Consider the following 16,309-nt stretch of genomic DNA (forward strand, 5'->3'; position numbering starts at 1 on the left):
AGTTTTATTTTTGAAAACTAAAACAGATGCTGCTGGAAAAGCTCAGCAGGTCAGCTGTATCAGTAGACAGAAATCAGAGTTTACATTTCGGGTCAAGTAACCCTTCCTCAGAACCCTAAAGTTTATTTTGTTAACTAAGGACATCTTTTGTCACTCATCTCTCCTATTACCTTTTCAGTTGGATCATTCATCACCATAGTTACAGCCAGGAATCTCTAATAAAGGCAAGTTATTATTTAACTTGCTGAGAGCTCTGTCAGATAAATAATTCTGTTCCAGTGGTTACTTTATTTACTTGGAATAACCTTCATGAATTCCTTTTCTGGATACTGTATGCATGTAGTCCCAACCCAAAAAATAACACAATGAAAAATAAAACTCTCATGTTTTTGTTTTCAGACAACACTGTATAGATGCCTATCGCATGTCTCAGCTAATACAGCATTCACTACACATCTGACAATGTGATGGAACATGGCGTTGCAGAATTCAATGTTGTGGCATCTGAAGAATGAAACATTGAAGGATATTACTAGGATGACGTACTACAGAAATTAATGGAAATAGGGCTGACATGTTCCCAGGATCTGATATTCTACATCCCAGAGTGTTGAAAGAGGTGGCTGTGGACTTAATCAATTCATTGATGGTTGTCTTCCGACATTTAGAAATGATGTCTGGAGACTGGAAAGTAACAAATGTCACCCCACTATTTAAATAGAGAACAAGACAGAAAACAGGGAACTAAGCCCTGTTAGCCTGACATCAAACTCTATTATAAAGGATATGAGAACTGGAGTTTTGGATAATAATTATCTAATTGGGAAAATTCAGCTGGGGATGCAAATGGAAAATCATGGGAGTTTTTTTAAGGATGTTACTAGCAAAATAGATTAAAGGGGAGTCAATGGACATGGTATAATTGGATTTTCAGAAGGCTTTTGATAATGTTGTCCAAAGGAGACTCATTAATAAAATTAAAGGACATAAGATAGGAAGTAATGCACTGCCATAGATCAATGTTTGGTGAACAGACAGGAAGCAGAGTGGACTTAAAACAGTCAGTCATTTTCACATTGTCAGGCTGTGACTAGTTGCATGTGACAAGTATTATTATGTGCGTCCCAGCTAATCACAATATATATCAATGGTTTGCATGTGGGGAATAAATGTATGATTTGCAAATTTGCAGATGATACAAGCGAGAATGTGTGTTATGAGGAAGATGTAAAACAGCTTCAGAGAGATTTCAGCCAGGCTTAGCGAGAAGGCTGGAACTCAGAAGATGGAATATAAGAAAGAAAATTGAGAGATTATCCACTTTGGTGGGAACACTGATGCGCGGAGTATTTCTTCAGTGGTAAAGTTTGATGTACAAAGAAATCAAGGTGTCCTTATCAATAAGCCAGTGAAGAATAGCATGCAAGTGTAGCATGATACGCAGAAGGCTAATGAAGAATTATCATTTCTCACACAAGGGGTTGAGTGCAGCAGTAAGGGAGTCCTGCTTCAATTATATAGGAGCTTATTAGATGACATTTGGAGTATTGTGTGCAGTTTTGGTCTGCTTGTCTCAGGTCAGATGTTATTGCCATAGAGGGTATACAGCAAAGGTTCACCAGACTTACTCCCAGGATGGTGAGTGTCCAATGAAGAGAGAGCAGGTAAAGTAGGCCTGTATTCTTTGGAGTTACAAAGAACGACAGGTGCTCCCAACGAAACTTAAAGCGATAGTTCGGGTAGGTGCAGGCAACGTGATTCTCTTGGTTGGGGAATGAAGAACCGGTGGGTTGGGGGGACAATTTAAAAATGGGAGAGATACCATTTGGAACCTTGATGACAATGGGCCAAATGCTGGTAAATGGGACTAGATTAATTCAGGATGTCTGGTCGGCATGGACGAGTTGGACCGAACGGTCTGTTTCCGTGTTGAGTGTCTCTATGACTCTATTTTACACAGATGGTTGTGAATCTTTGAGATTCTCCATCCCAAAAAGCTGCAGAATGTGATCCTGGAATATGCTTAAAGGAGAGATCGATTACCAATATTGTAAAAGAGTTATGGGGATAGGGTGGGTGAGAGGCATCATGTGTTTGATTTTATTAAATGGCAGAGCAGATTTATTGGACTGAATTACCTACTCTTGTTCATATATTCCTATGATTCACCACCCTGTTTTGACTCTACTGCCTTGCAGAACAAGCATTTAGGAAGTGAACCAATTTAGAGAACCAGTGCTTTGCTCAAATAATTTAAGAGCTATCTAAAAATTGAAATGGAACATAGAACAGGCTTAACACATGTTTGAGGACTCTGGGACTATACTCAATGGAGTTTAGAAAGATGACGGGGGATCTAATTGAAACTTACAGACTACTGAATGGCCTAGACAGAGTAGACTTTAGGAAGATGTTCTCATTGACAGAAGAGACTAGGACCTGAGGGCACAGCCTTAGAGTAAAGGGAAGACCGTTTAGAAAGGAGGTAAGGAGAAACCTCTTCAGCCAGAGATTGGGGAATGTATGGAATTCGTTGCAACAGAAGGCTGTGGAGGCCAGGTCATTGAGTATATTTGAGACAGAGGTAGAAAAGTTCTTGATTGCCAAGAGGTTCAAAGGTTATGTGGAGAAAGCAGGAAAATGGGGTTGAAAAACCTATCAGGAGGACAAAGTGAGGACTACAGATGGGATCAGAGTTGAGAGTGTGGTGCTGGAAAAGCACAGCAGGTCAAGCAGCATCCGAGGAGCAAGAGAGTCGACGTTTTGGGCATAAGCCCTTCATCAGGAATGAGGCTTGTGCGCCAGGGCTGAGAGATAAATGGGGGGTGGAGTTGGAGGGAGGTAGCAGGGAAAGTGATAGGTGGATGAAGGTGAGGGTAATAGTGATAGGTCAGAGGGGGAGTGATGGACGGGTCTGGAGGGCGGTGCCAAGTTGGAGGCTTGGGACTGGGATGATGTGGGGTGGAAGGGAAATGAAGAAGCTGTTGAAATCCACATTGATCCCATGTGGTTGCAGGGTCCCAAGGCGTCGGGTGGTTAGAGTTTGGCAGTGGAGGAGGCCCAGGACCTGCATGTCGTTGGGGAGTGGGAGGGGGAATTGAAGTGTTTAGCCAAGGGGCAGTGGGATTGGTGGATGTGGGTGTCCCAGAGATGTTCTCTGAAATGATCCACAAGAAGGCGTCTTGTCTCCCCGATGTAGAGGAGACCACACCGGGTGCAATAGATGCAGTAGATGACATTAGTAGAGGTACAGGTAAATTTCTGATGGATGTGGAAGGATCCCTTGGGACCTTGGATGGATGTGAGGGCAGTGGTGTGGGCGCAGGTTTTGCACTTCCTGCAGTGGCAGGGAAAGGTGACAGGAGTGGGGTGTGGGCTGGTGGGGGGGCATGGACCTGACGAGGGAGTCGCAGAGGGAATGATCTTTTCAGAACACTAGTCGGGGACAGAAATATATCTCTGGTACTGGGGTCCGTTTGGAGGTGGTGGAAGTGGTGGAGGATGATACGTTGTGTGCGGAGGTTGGTGAGGTGGAAGGTGAGGACCGGGGGGTTCTGTCCTTGTTGCGTTGGGAGGGGTGGAGTTCAAGGGCGGTGGCGCATGGAATGGAAAAGTGGAAAAGTGAAGTGGAAAAACCTAGCAGCCATGATGGAATGGCAGAGCAGACTCAATGGACTGAATGGTCTAGTTTCTGCTCCTTTGTCTTCCAGTTTAACAGCACATGACAGACCCTTCAGCCCAAAATGTTGTGCTGAACAAGCTGCGAAATTAAACTCGGAGACAGTCAGGACTGCAGATGCTGGAAGTCAGAGTCAATAGATGTGAGGCTGGAAGAGCACAGCTGGCCAGACAGGGCCCTGATGAAGGGTTTCGGCGTGAAATGTTGACTCTCCTGCTCCTCGGATGCTGTCTGACCTGCTGTGTTCTTCTAGCTTCACAAGTATTGACGCCAAATTAAACTAAATTAAACTTTGTGGGCGGCACGGTGGCACAGTGGTTAGCACTGCTGCCTCACAGCGCCAGAGACCCGGGTTCAATTCCCGCCTCAGGCGACAGACTGTGTGGAATTTACACGTTCTCCCCGTGTCTGCGTGGGTTTCCTCCGGGTGCTCTGGTTTCCTCCCACAGTCCAAAGATGTGCAGGTCAGGTGAATTGGCCATGCTAAATTGCCCGTAGTGTTAGGTAAGGGGTAAATGTAGGGGTATAGATGGGTTGCGCTTCGGCGGGTCGGTGTGGACTTGTTGGGCCGAAGGGCCTGTTTCCACACTGTAATGTAATCTAACCTAATCATTTCTGCCTGGTCATAGTCCATATCTCTCCATTCCTCGCATATTCATGTGTTTATCTAATGTCCAAAAGATCATAATAACTCCCCAAAAAAAAAAATTACCAGGATTTTTCTCCACATCCCTTTTAATATTTGACTCATGGAACCCTTGATGTCAATACCCCAATCCTTGATAATAGCAAACCCATCAAATATCAGAGGGACATTGGCAATCGCCATAGTCAGGAAATGAATGTTCCTCACCAGCCTTCGGATTTCCTTCTCAGATTCCCATTTGATTTTGGCAATGGCCTCCTGGTGAGACTGGTGCTCACTTCTCAGGTTTCCAGCTTTTATCTTATCGGATTGGATCATGTTGTTCAGCGATTCTTCCACCTGTTTCTTGGCGGATTTCAGTTCGTTCAGCTCCTGCAGCAGTTTCAAGCGCTCAGAGTCAAACATCTTCCGGGCTTCATCCCGGGCCTCATTAAACAATGCTGTTCTTACTTTGTCACTGCTACCATCTCGCAGTGCGTTCACAAGTGACTTTAATCGCTGAATCTCATTGTCTTTGATTTTAACAGTGCGAGCCAGTTCCTGCTCATGTTGCTTTATCAATGTCTCACGGACAGACTGCAGCTCTTTCATTTTATCCTCATGGAGTTTGCTTTTTAGGTCCGTGACGGTTGCCGTGTGCTTGTGCTGTTCCTGCTCTCGGATACGTTTCACCTCTTGCACTTTTTCCCGTTCGAGTTTACTAACCTTGGAAACAAAGCAACACCAAAAATAATAATTAGAATCCCAATCAAGAAAACAAAAGCAGCACACTGGGGGAATAAAACTGCAGGGAAACACTGAAGGGTGAAATGTCAGTACATGGCTCAGAGGTGTTAGGTTCCAAAAGAATCATTAGGCTCAGTTAGATACAAACTATCCAATCGCAATATGTCAAAGAATATAGAAGGTTTATACGATCACTGGGGGCATGGATAGGATAAATAGACAAAGTCTTTTCCCTGGGGTGGGTGAGTCCAGAGCTAGAGGGCATAGGTTTTGGGTGAGAGGGGAAAAATTTAAAAGGGATCTAAGGGGCAACTTTTTCACATCGAGTGCAGCGTATGGATGGAATGCCGGAGGAAGTCGTGGAGGCTGGCACAATTACAACATTGAAAAGGCATCTGGATAGGCAGATGATTAGGAAAGGTTTAGAGGGATAAGGGCCAAATGCTGGCAAATGGGACTAGAATAATTTAGGATATCTGGTCGGCATGGACAAGTTGGACTGAAGGGTCTGTTTTCATGTTGTACATCTCTATGACTAGGGCACTGATCCCCTGCCACTTGGTCAATGTTTACTGGCACGGTGATTTGCACTGCTGCCTCACAGTGCCAGGGACCCAGGTTCGACTGTCTGTGTGGAGTTTGCACATTCTCCCTGTGTCTGTGTGGGTTTCCTCTGGTTTCCTCCCAAAGTCCAAAGATGTGCAGGTTCGGGTGGATTGACCATGCTGCATTGCTCCATAGTGCCAAGGGATGGGCAGGCTAGGTGGGTTAGCCATGCAAAGTTGGTAGGGGGGGTGGATCTGGCTAAGATGCTCTTTTGAGGTTGGTGTGGACTTGACAGGCTAAATGGCCTGCTTCCACACTGTCAGGATTCTATCCATGAATCAACATCACAGAGAATAAAGGGACTGTCAGCTTGTTATCATATCGCTGTCTAAAAGAATTTGTTATGTGCAAATTGGATTCTTCATTTTCTATGATTATGCAGCAAAAATACTTTATTATTTATTAAGTGCTTTGAGACATTCACTGGTTGTGAAAGGTAATATGTAAATATCAGTTTTCCATATGAGCATCTGCATTAGAATTCTCATTTTAATTGCCCAAATAGCAAAATTGCAATCTTCTATCAGTGAGTCAGTCCAGGAGTCATGGTTCTGAGATTCAGTGAAGTTAGCAAGAAAATTGACAGGGTTTTGATTTATTTTCAATTGTAATGAAGATTTGAATTGATGAGTAATGAACTCTCATTTTTTTGTATGCAGGCAGAAAAGACAGCTATGAAGAAAGGTTAGACAAGCTCAGATTATTTTCTTTACAGTAGAGTCATGGAGTCATAGAGATGTACAGCATGGAAACAGACCCTTCAGTCTAACAGATCCATGCTAACCAGATACCATAACCTAATCTAGTCCCATTTGCCAGCAATTGGGCCATATCCGTCTAAATCCTTCCTATTCATATACCCACCCAGATGCCTTTTAAATGCACGAAAAAGTTGCCCTTAGGTCGCTTTTAAATTTTTCCCCTCTCACCCAAAACCTATGCCCTCTAGTTCTGGATTCACCCACCCCAGGGAAAAGACTTTATCTATTTATCCTATCCATGCCCCTCAATAAGGCAACCCTCAGCCTCCGACGCTCCAGGAAAGGCTGATGGGGCACTTGATTGAGGTATATAATGTTATGAGAGGCATGGATAGGGTGGATAGAAAGCAATGGTTCCCCTTAGTTAAGTGTTGAGAGTGTGTTGCAGGATCCTGAAGAAAGCTGTGGCCCAACACATTGATTTTCCTGCTCCTCGGATGCTGCCTGACCTGCTGTGCTTTTCCAGAAACACACTTAACTCTGATCTCCAGCATCTGCAGACCTCACTGTCTCCCCCTTAGTTAAGTGTTAATAATGATGAGACATAATTTTAAGGTGAAAGGCAAAAGATTTACCAGGATGTTACCAGGTTTGGAGGGCTGGGGCTGTTTTTCCCTGAGGTGTCAGAGGTTGAGGGATGACATGAGGGGCATGGATAGGGTAAATACAAAAGATATTTTCCCCGGGGTAGAGGAGTCCAGAACTAGAGGGCATAGGTTTAGGGTGAGTGGGGAAAGATATAAAAGGGACCCAAAGGGCAACTTTTTCACACAGAGAATGGTACATGTATGGAATGAGCTGCCAGAGGCTGGTACAATTACAACATTTCAAAGGCATCTGGATGGGTATATGCATGTGAAGGGTTCAAGAGGGATATGGGACAAATGCTGGCAAATGGGATTAGATTAATTTAGAATATCTGGTCGGCATGGACGAGTTGGACTGTAGGGTCTTTTTCCATGTTGTACATCTCTGAGACTCTATAAGATCAAGAGGGGATTTGAGGAAAAATATGTTCAACCAGAAGGTGATGGAAGTCTGGAGTGTGCTGCCTAGGAGGGTGGTTGAAGAGGGAAATCTCTCAACCTTTGGAGGGTAAGTGATGGAAAATGGGGCTAGTTTAGATTTAGAGTTGTATTTTGTTTGTTGTGCAGACTCTCGGCTGAAAGACCTTTTCTGTATTGTACGATTCTATGAAAGCAAAATCAAAGTAGTTCAAATGGAACTCAGCTGAGATAGTCAGTGAGTAAATTTTAAGTTTTATTCTGCTTTTTCTTTTTTTTTATTATTAACATGTGAAAATTTGAAGGGACTTAAAACAGAAACAATAGTGCGTGTAATGATTCTGAGCAGAGATTTATCGAATGGTTACAGCACAGAAACAGGCCAAATCAATTCATGTATCCGTGATGCAAAGTGCAAACATCAATGGTAACACCCTCTCCTCTTAACCCTGCAAATTTGAGATACCTTTATCAAATCGCCTCTCAGCCTTCTCTTCTCTCAAGCAATGAGTCTCAGTTCCTCATCCCCATGAGCTGTTCTTGAGAAACTTTTCTGTACAATAATGCTTTCCCATCTTCTCTAAAACATGGTGCCAAGAGCTGAACACAATCACATAATCCCTACAGTGTGGGAGCAGGCCATTTAGCCCATCGAGTTCACATCCCACCCAGACCCCAACCCACCACCATATCCCTGTATTTCCCATGGCCAATCCACCTAGCCTACACAATCCTAGACAATATGGGGCAATTTATCATGGCCAATCCACCCTAACCTGCACACCTTTAGACTGTGGGAGGAAACCCACAAAGACACAGGGAGAACTTGCAAACTCCACACAGACATCTGCCTGAGGGTGGAATCGACTCCAGGTCCATGGTGCTGTGAGGCAGCAGTGTTAACCACTGAGCCAGTCCAATCATTGAGGCTAAATTTATATTTTTGTACAGCTTTATCATAGCTTCCTTTATTTTGATGATATTCCCCTTTTTAAAATGCTCAAAGCATCTGATTTTCTTTCATAAATCACTTCATTAACCTGCCCTGTCACCTTCAATGATTTGCTCACATACAATCCCAGAACCTGCAGTGCTTTTAGAATTGCACCCTTTGCTTTACAGTATCTCCATAATCTTTCTCACAAATGAATCACTTCGCACTTCTCTGCATTAAATTGCATCTTGCTAGTTGTCTGCCCATTCCACCAACCTGTCTACATCCTTTTGAAGTTTAGCATACTCCATCACACAGTTCACAACATTTTCATGATTTAAGTCACCAACATTGAACCTGTGCTCTTTGCACAAAAGGTCTAGATTATAAATTAAGTACTCAGAAAAACAAGAGACCTTGCATGGATCCCCAGAGAACGCGATGAGAAATCTTCCTGTAAAAATCTGTTGATTATCTTGCTGAGATCAGCAAACTCACCTTTGGCCAAAACCTACCTGCTTGTTATGGACCAGAACAGACCCTCTCAAAATATATTAAGAAGGTAGCCTAGAGTCTAATTTGTCTTAGTTTAAAAGTAAATGTCAGGTGCTGTGTTCCAGATGCAGTTTGATTGGTCAAATTACTTGACGTTAAGGAAAACACAACTTATTCAAATACTATCGATGAAATACAACAAAAGGGAGAACAACTTGGAGTAACTTAACTCTACTGGTAAATTTAACAGAATAATTAATACATAGAACATAGAAAAATACAGCGCAGTACAGGCCCTTTGGCCCACCTAACCTACACTAGCCCACTATCCTCCATATGCCTATCCAATGCCCATTTAAATGCCCATAAAGAGGGAGAGTCCACCACTGCTACTGGCAGGGCATTTCATGAACTCACGACTCGCTGAGTAAAGAATCTACCCCTAACATCTGTCCTATACCTGCCACCCCTTAATTTAAAGCTATGCCCCCTCGTAATAGCGGACTTCATATGTGGAAATTATTACTAATTAACCGTTCCAATATAGTAACATCCCATAAACACACCTATCGCAAAAAGGCAAATGCAGGAAACAGATTTGTCTCACATGCAGTTCTCCAAACCAGGAGGAAAGGACATCAAAAGACAACTTGGAGAGAGAGGGTGTAGCAGCCGGGAGATATTCACTACCTTCCAAAACTGCTGAGATCCCAGCAACAACTGCTGAAAGCTAAAGCAAAGTCCTGGATCTGTGAGAGCTCGACCACACCCAGAAAGGCTGAGTCTATTGTTTCAACTTTTTTAAAAAATCCCAAGGCCTCACAAGTTGTTTATTTCTCACAGACTAGGTTGTAAGTTTGCTCGCTGAGCTGATGGGCTTGTTTTCAGATGTTTCATCACCATGCTAGGTAACATTATCAGTGAGCCTCCAGTGAAGCGATGGTGTTCTGTCCCGCTTGCTATTTATCTGTCTCGGTTTGCTGTGGCGGGTGGTTTCATTCTTGGTTCTATTTCTGAGAGGTTGGTAAATGGGGCCCAAATCTTTACGTTTGTTAATGGAGTTCCGGTTTGAATGCCAGGCCTCTAGGAATTCCTGTGGGTGTCTTTGTTTAGCCTGTCCCAGGATGGATGCATTGTCCCAGTCAAACTGGTGTCTTTCTTTGTCTGTGTGTACGGATACTAGTGATAGTTGGTCATGTCTTTTGATGGCTAGTTGGTGCTCATGTGTCCTGATAGCTAGTTTCTTGTCGGTTTGTCCAATGTAATGTATGTTACAGTCCTTGCAGGGCATTTTGTATTAGATGCTCGTTCTGCTAGCTGTGAGTATGGGGTCCATTAATGCTCCAGTCCTTGTTTTAGTGTGATAGTTCGTGGGCTAACACTAACCTAATTTCATAGACGGCTTGCTATCTGTCCCCCAATCTCTCTCTAAAAGAAACCAGGACAAAAAATACCTCTGAAAGCCCCAGTATTGTCACACCACTGAATCATCAGTGAGAATGTGAGAAAATAAATTTCCTATCTACATATTTGAGAAGACGTTTTCTATTGTAATAGAAAATTGCAACTCCATAGAGAAAAGATTCACTCTGATGACACGCTGTCAGCTCTTGGCAATTGTCTTGACAAAGTTATCTATTCTTTCAGTTAGGCTTTCAACATTAACATTATGTTCAATATTATCAAAGCAACTTGATTTAGGAACACTGTGACCTGTAGATTAAGTGTCTATTTATGTAGCATTCTGGTCACTAAATTTACCCAGCCCAGAAACGCAAATTGGAGAAATTTTCTGGAATTGGAAATATGACCTTGTCTATGCTCTCTCTCAAATTGATGCTATTCATAGGGTTTCTAAAATTACTTACTTATTGATGATTTTGTTTTATTTCTTTGCCGAATGTAGCATCACCGGCAGAGCTGCCATTTATTGCCCATCCCTAATTGCCCTGGGGAAGTTGATGCTGCGCTGCCATCTTGAACCGCTGCAGTCCCTGGAGTGTAGGTAGACTCCCAAGGCAGTGAGGAAGAGAGCTCCAGGATTTTGACACAGTAGAAGGAGGAGGAAAAGCAACAAATCTCCAAGTCCAGATGGTGTGTGACTTGGATGGGAACTTGCAGGTGGTGGTTCCCATGTATCTGTTGCCTTTGCCAGTGTAGGTGGCAAAGGTTGCAGGTGACATTGAAGGAACCTTAGTGAATTGCTGCAGTGCATCTTGTAGATGGTACTCATCGATGTCACTGTGCATTAGTAGTGAAGGGAGTGAGTGTTGAAGGTGGTGAAAAACTGCCAAAAAACTGGGCTGCTTTGTCAAGAGTTGGTGGTGAACTTCAATTTGTTGGAGCTGCACTCATCCAGGCAAGTGAAAGGTATTCCATCACACACCTGATGGGTGTCTTGTAAATGTTTTCAAGCTTTGGAGAAGTCAGGCAATGAGTTAGTTGATGCAGGATTTCTATCCTCTGACCTGCTGTTGTAGTCACAGTATTTACATGGTTGGTCCAGTTAGGTTTCTGGCCAATGGTAATCCCCAGGATGTTGATAATTGGAGAATTCAGTGATGGTAACACCACTGAATACCAAGGCACAATGATTAGATTCTCACTTGTTGGAGATGGTCATTGCCTTGCACTTGTGTAAGTCTGAACTTTGGGACTGTCCACTGCTTGCTGCAATTAAATGCAGTCTGTTTCAGTATCAAAGGTGTCACAAATGGTGCTGAACATTGTACAATCAGTAAACTTCTCAATTTTGATCTTATGAAGAAAAGGAGGTCATCAATGAAGCAGCTGAAGATGGTTCGGCCTAGAATACTCCCCTGAGCAACAGAGAGATCCTGGAACCAAGATGACTGACCTCTAAAAACCACTGTAATTTTCTTTGGTACTATCTATGACTACAAAAAATAGACAGCTGCTCCCCCAATTTCCCACTGATATTAGTATAATGTGGGCTCCTTGATGCCCACATTCAGTCTAACACTGCCTTGATATCAAAGGCAGTCACACTCTGACTGTACCTCTAGTGATCAGCTCTGTTGCCCTTATTTGAATCAAGACTGCAGCAAGATTAGGAGCTGGTTGGTCCTGGCAGAGGTCAAATGGAGCACCAGCAACCTAACGGGGCCAGTGAACTGTAACCCTATGTTGTAGATATGCCGGTCACTGCTCCCGACATTCTGTCCTGACTGCTTCATTGAACCAGGATTGGTACCTCAACTTAACGATGATGCTAATTGTTGGGCCAAAATGGCCTGTCTCCACACTATCGGGATTCTATGATTCTAAAGTGAAGGATGTACTAGACCATGAGGTTATGGGTTCAGGCTCAATCTAGTTGTGTTGCTTCAGGCACCCATGGTCAGTTCCTCATGGATGCCCAGCTTTGAAATAGAAGGTTTGTTTGCAATCAATCCAATTTAGCATGGAGGTAATACCACTGGGAGAGGGGGATGTTTCCCCAAATTCAATTCTGAAGGGATTGTTCCATGACCATTTCTGCCAATTAAGTCATGGGCTGATACATCAATGACAAGCAGATTTTTAAGGATGAGGTCAAGTAGATTTTTCTTACTCGATAAAAGGCTGTTGATCATTTTGTTGGGTAAACAGATTAGAAGCCTCTATTAAAGTGAGTAGAGTGGTTACAACAATTGCAATCTTGGTCTGGAATCCTCCAATGTTGTTTTAAATACCTACTGATCTGTTCTGAGTAAATGTTTATTTGATAATAATTTGAGAAAGCCTTCCCAAATTATTCTTCGTTGTCTTTGGCTACACTTAACCAAACAAGAGAGACATCACTCACCTTACATTTCTCCTGGTGAAATTCTATTTGTATATCAGTCAGTTTAGTCCTAAGATCTTCATTAGCAGCTTGTAAGGCAGCTATAAGGGCTTCAGGCTTATCAGCCTTCCCACGCCCTTTCTTGGACATCTTCAGTTCTTCCCTTCAATTCTTTTCAAATCAAGAATAAATTGCCATTTTCTTTTTAATGCGAATCCACTAGCGCATTCTGTATCACATCCCTCAGCTCCCTCCTGCCACCAGTTCTGCTGTGTAAGGCCTGTAACAAAGATACCAGAGGAAACAACTCAGTTATGATACAACAGAAGGTTCATTGCTTATTCACATGCAATGACAAAATTGATATTACCATGATGATGGCAACTTTTATCTGCTCTCAATCAGTTGCTTAGATGTGGGGGGGGGGATAAAGAATACATAAACTTCTAGCAGCATCTATTAAAACGATTTGGATATTCACACACAGATACACTTCCAACATTACTTTCACAATCCAAAACAGAAATCGCTGAAAAAGCTGGAGAGAAATCAGACCCTTCTGTGTTGTAAAGTGCTTTGTGTCATCCAGTGGTTGTGAAACGCACCTTAAATCCAAGCCTTTATTTCTGTGCACTGACCTTAACAACATAAACTGAAGAAACAAGAAATTAGCCAGACCGAGCAATCTTGAGCATGATCCAGTGACCTCTCGTATACATGTGTGATATATGTGTGATAACACTCTTATTGTCAAACAGCCTGATCTTCAGAAACAAAGACAAAAATTGCTGGAAAAGCTGGCAACACCTGTGGAGAGAAATCAGCAATCACCCCAACACCCAACAAATGGAGCTGCATCAGAACATTATTTAAACGAGCCAACACACACTGCAGCACAGAGGAACTAAGCAGAGCAGAGGAAAATTACCGAGACCATGTATTCAAAAAGAATGGGTACCCAATGAACACAGTCTGCTGATTTCTCAGCACCAAACAAGCAGACAAAACATGTCCAGAAACCCTAGCCACTCTCCCCTACATCAAAGACATCTTGGAAATGACTGCCAGACTCCTCAGACCCCTTGGCATCATAGTAGCCCACAAACCCACCAACACACGAAAACAGCAGCTAATGAACTTGAAAGACCCTATACAGACAACAAGCAAAACTAAGGTCATTTACAAAATACCATGCAAGGACTGTAACAAACACTACATTAGAAAAAAGGCAGAAAACTAGCCACCAGGATACATGAACACCAACTAGCCACAAAACGAAATGACCCTCTCTCACTAGTATCCTCACATACAGGTAAGGAAGGACACCAATTTGACTGGGATAACACATCCATCCTAGGACAAGCCAAACAAAGACATGCACGAGAATTCCTAGAAGCATGGCATTCCAACAGGAACTCCGTCAACAAACACATCGAGTTAGACCCCATCTACCACCCCCTGTAAAAAGAACAGGAAGTGACCTCACCACAGGAAATGGCATCACCAACCCAAAGAAACCTAAATAGAAAGCAGGAATTAAGAGCAGCATTTCTCCTGAGGCCCACTGAAGATGTTACCTAGTAGGGTGGTGAAACATCGGGCAATGGACCTTCCAGCTCAGCGAGCAAACCTACATCCAGAACCTCAACCTGAGCTACAAAATCTTCTCAAAACTCGCTAAGAGAAATCAGAGTTAATTCAGTTCTGATGAAGGGTCATCCGACCCAGAACATTAATTCTGCTTTCTCTGCACAGATGGCATCAGACCTGCTGAGCTTTTCCGGCAGTTTCTGTTTTTGTTTTTGATTTATAGCATCCGCAGTCCTTTCAGTTTTTACTTAGCCCGATCTTCAGGGTTGGAGCACTGCCAGAAACACTTTCATGTGAACATTTCATGCACATGCATCAAATTCTTGTCCGCGATATTAGGATTTTTATTACCTGAACGAAATTAATTAACATCTCTGGTTAAGACAATCAAGGGCGATTCGGTATTGACAACCTAAGCCTTCGTGCAATTGATATTGCTGACCGTGTGGTCAGATGTGAAGAATGACTCCTGGATGATAAACTGTACAACTCACGAATCCCAAAGGAAAACAAAAACACCAGCATGAGCCAGCACCTGGAGAAAGGGAGAAAAGAGGATCATAAAATTAGGGTGGCATGGTGGCTCAGTGGTTAGTGCTGCTGCCTCACAGTATCAGGGACCCAGGTTCGATTCCAGCCTGGGGTGATATTCTGTGTGGAGTCTGCACATTCTCCCCGTGTCTGTGAGGGTTTGCTATGGGTGCTCTGGTTTCCTCCCACAATCCAAAGATATGCAGGTTAGGGTGAATTGGCCAATAGTGTTCAGGGGTGTGTAGGTTAGGTGCATTAGTCAGGGGTAAATGTAGAGTAATAGTGTAGGGGAATGGGTCTTGGTGGATTACACTTCAAAGGGTCAGTGTGGACTTGTTGGGCTGAAGGGCCTGTTTCCATGCTGTAGGGAATCCATGAAAATGGCTTTTGAACTCAGTCAGATTTTGAACCCAGCCAGTTACCACCCCAGTTACCTACTCGCGACCATCAGCCAAGTGATGAAAGATGGAGATGAACAATACATCAGAGAATCCCTACAGTGTAGAAAGAGGAAATTCAGCCCATCTAGTCTGCAGTGACCACCCCCCAAACAGCATCCTACCCTATCCCCGTAACACCACATTTACCATGGCTAATCTACCTAGCCTGCACGTCCCTGGATACTTCAGGTAATTTAGCATGGCCAATCCACCCTAACCTTTACACCTTTGCACTATGAGAGGAAACTGGAGCACCCAGTGGAAATCCACAAAGACACAGGGAGAACGCGCAAATGGCACACATTCACCCAAAGCTGGAATTGAACTCGGGTCCCTGGCACTGAGAAGCAGCAACACTAACCAACTTGCTGCCCTGTCTGGCAATCCAGTTATCTCAGTTGGGTAAGTGGATGAGGGACGCAGAAGACTTCCATCCCCAACTGCAACCCATCACTCATCTACTGTAGCTCTAAATCACGGGACTAGGTTTATTTTAATACTTGGAGAGGACAACAGCAGAATTCAACAGAGAATGCCACAAACCCAGAGTGGGAGAATCCTGCAATGAAAGGAGGTAACACCAGCCTTGTTCTGGTCTTCAATCTATGATTCCCCTGGCCTCTAGTGACTGCAGTCCTGATTTCCCCAGTCCTTCCTTTCAAACGCTGAAATTTGTTCCCACCGAATGAGCTGCAGTGTCAACTCAACTGGCACTTGGCTGAAGTCCGTGAAGGGAGATCAAACCCAAACTCAGTGATTCAACTTGAACGAGCCTTACAGTGCTGTAGTCCAAGTAGTGGGGCTTAATACCTGTCCCATATACCCAGACCATTAACTGAAAGGCTAGCATTGGCACATCATTGGCCAACATCTTTCTGAAAAGATTACCATGTGTTCACAGCAAGGAATGTTTCTTATGAATGCAGAAGTCAGCCTCAATTTGAAAGACATGCCCAGAGCTGCAATCCTAGAGTTTGTCTAGAAATTGTTGGTGATTTTCACCATCTGAAGTCAGTTTGCATTGAGATCCCTATGTTACTTTTTAGAAACTTGGTGCATTTAGACATTGTGCAATGAAATACATGGGAAATCAAGGTTAAGGTTTGGAAC

At 43.4% G+C, this 16,309-nt stretch overlaps 1 protein-coding gene across 4 annotated transcripts in view; it reads right to left on the minus strand.

Moving 5' to 3' along the window:
- The window catches only part of jakmip2 (janus kinase and microtubule interacting protein 2), a 277,735-nt gene that overhangs the window by 121,589 nt on the left and 139,837 nt on the right, over nucleotides 1–16,309 (minus strand). For all 4 annotated transcript variants that reach the window (XM_087995064.1, XM_043704011.2, XM_087995065.1 and 1 more), the window contains 3 exons: nucleotides 14,580–14,763; nucleotides 12,660–12,918; nucleotides 4,533–5,030 (listed from right to left, as the gene is read on the minus strand). In XM_087995064.1, the coding sequence (XP_087851190.1) occupies nucleotides 4,533–5,030; nucleotides 12,660–12,788 (627 nt within the window). In that variant the 5' untranslated portion in view covers nucleotides 12,789–12,918; nucleotides 14,580–14,763. The remainder of the gene's footprint in view (nucleotides 1–4,532; nucleotides 5,031–12,659; nucleotides 12,919–14,579; nucleotides 14,764–16,309) is intronic.

Source organism: Chiloscyllium plagiosum, unplaced genomic scaffold, assembly GCF_037043375.1.
Source record: "Chiloscyllium plagiosum isolate Xiang-an unplaced genomic scaffold, Cpla_swu_hap1 HiC_scaffold_16, whole genome shotgun sequence".
Taxonomy (NCBI): domain Eukaryota; kingdom Metazoa; phylum Chordata; class Chondrichthyes; order Orectolobiformes; family Hemiscylliidae; genus Chiloscyllium; species Chiloscyllium plagiosum.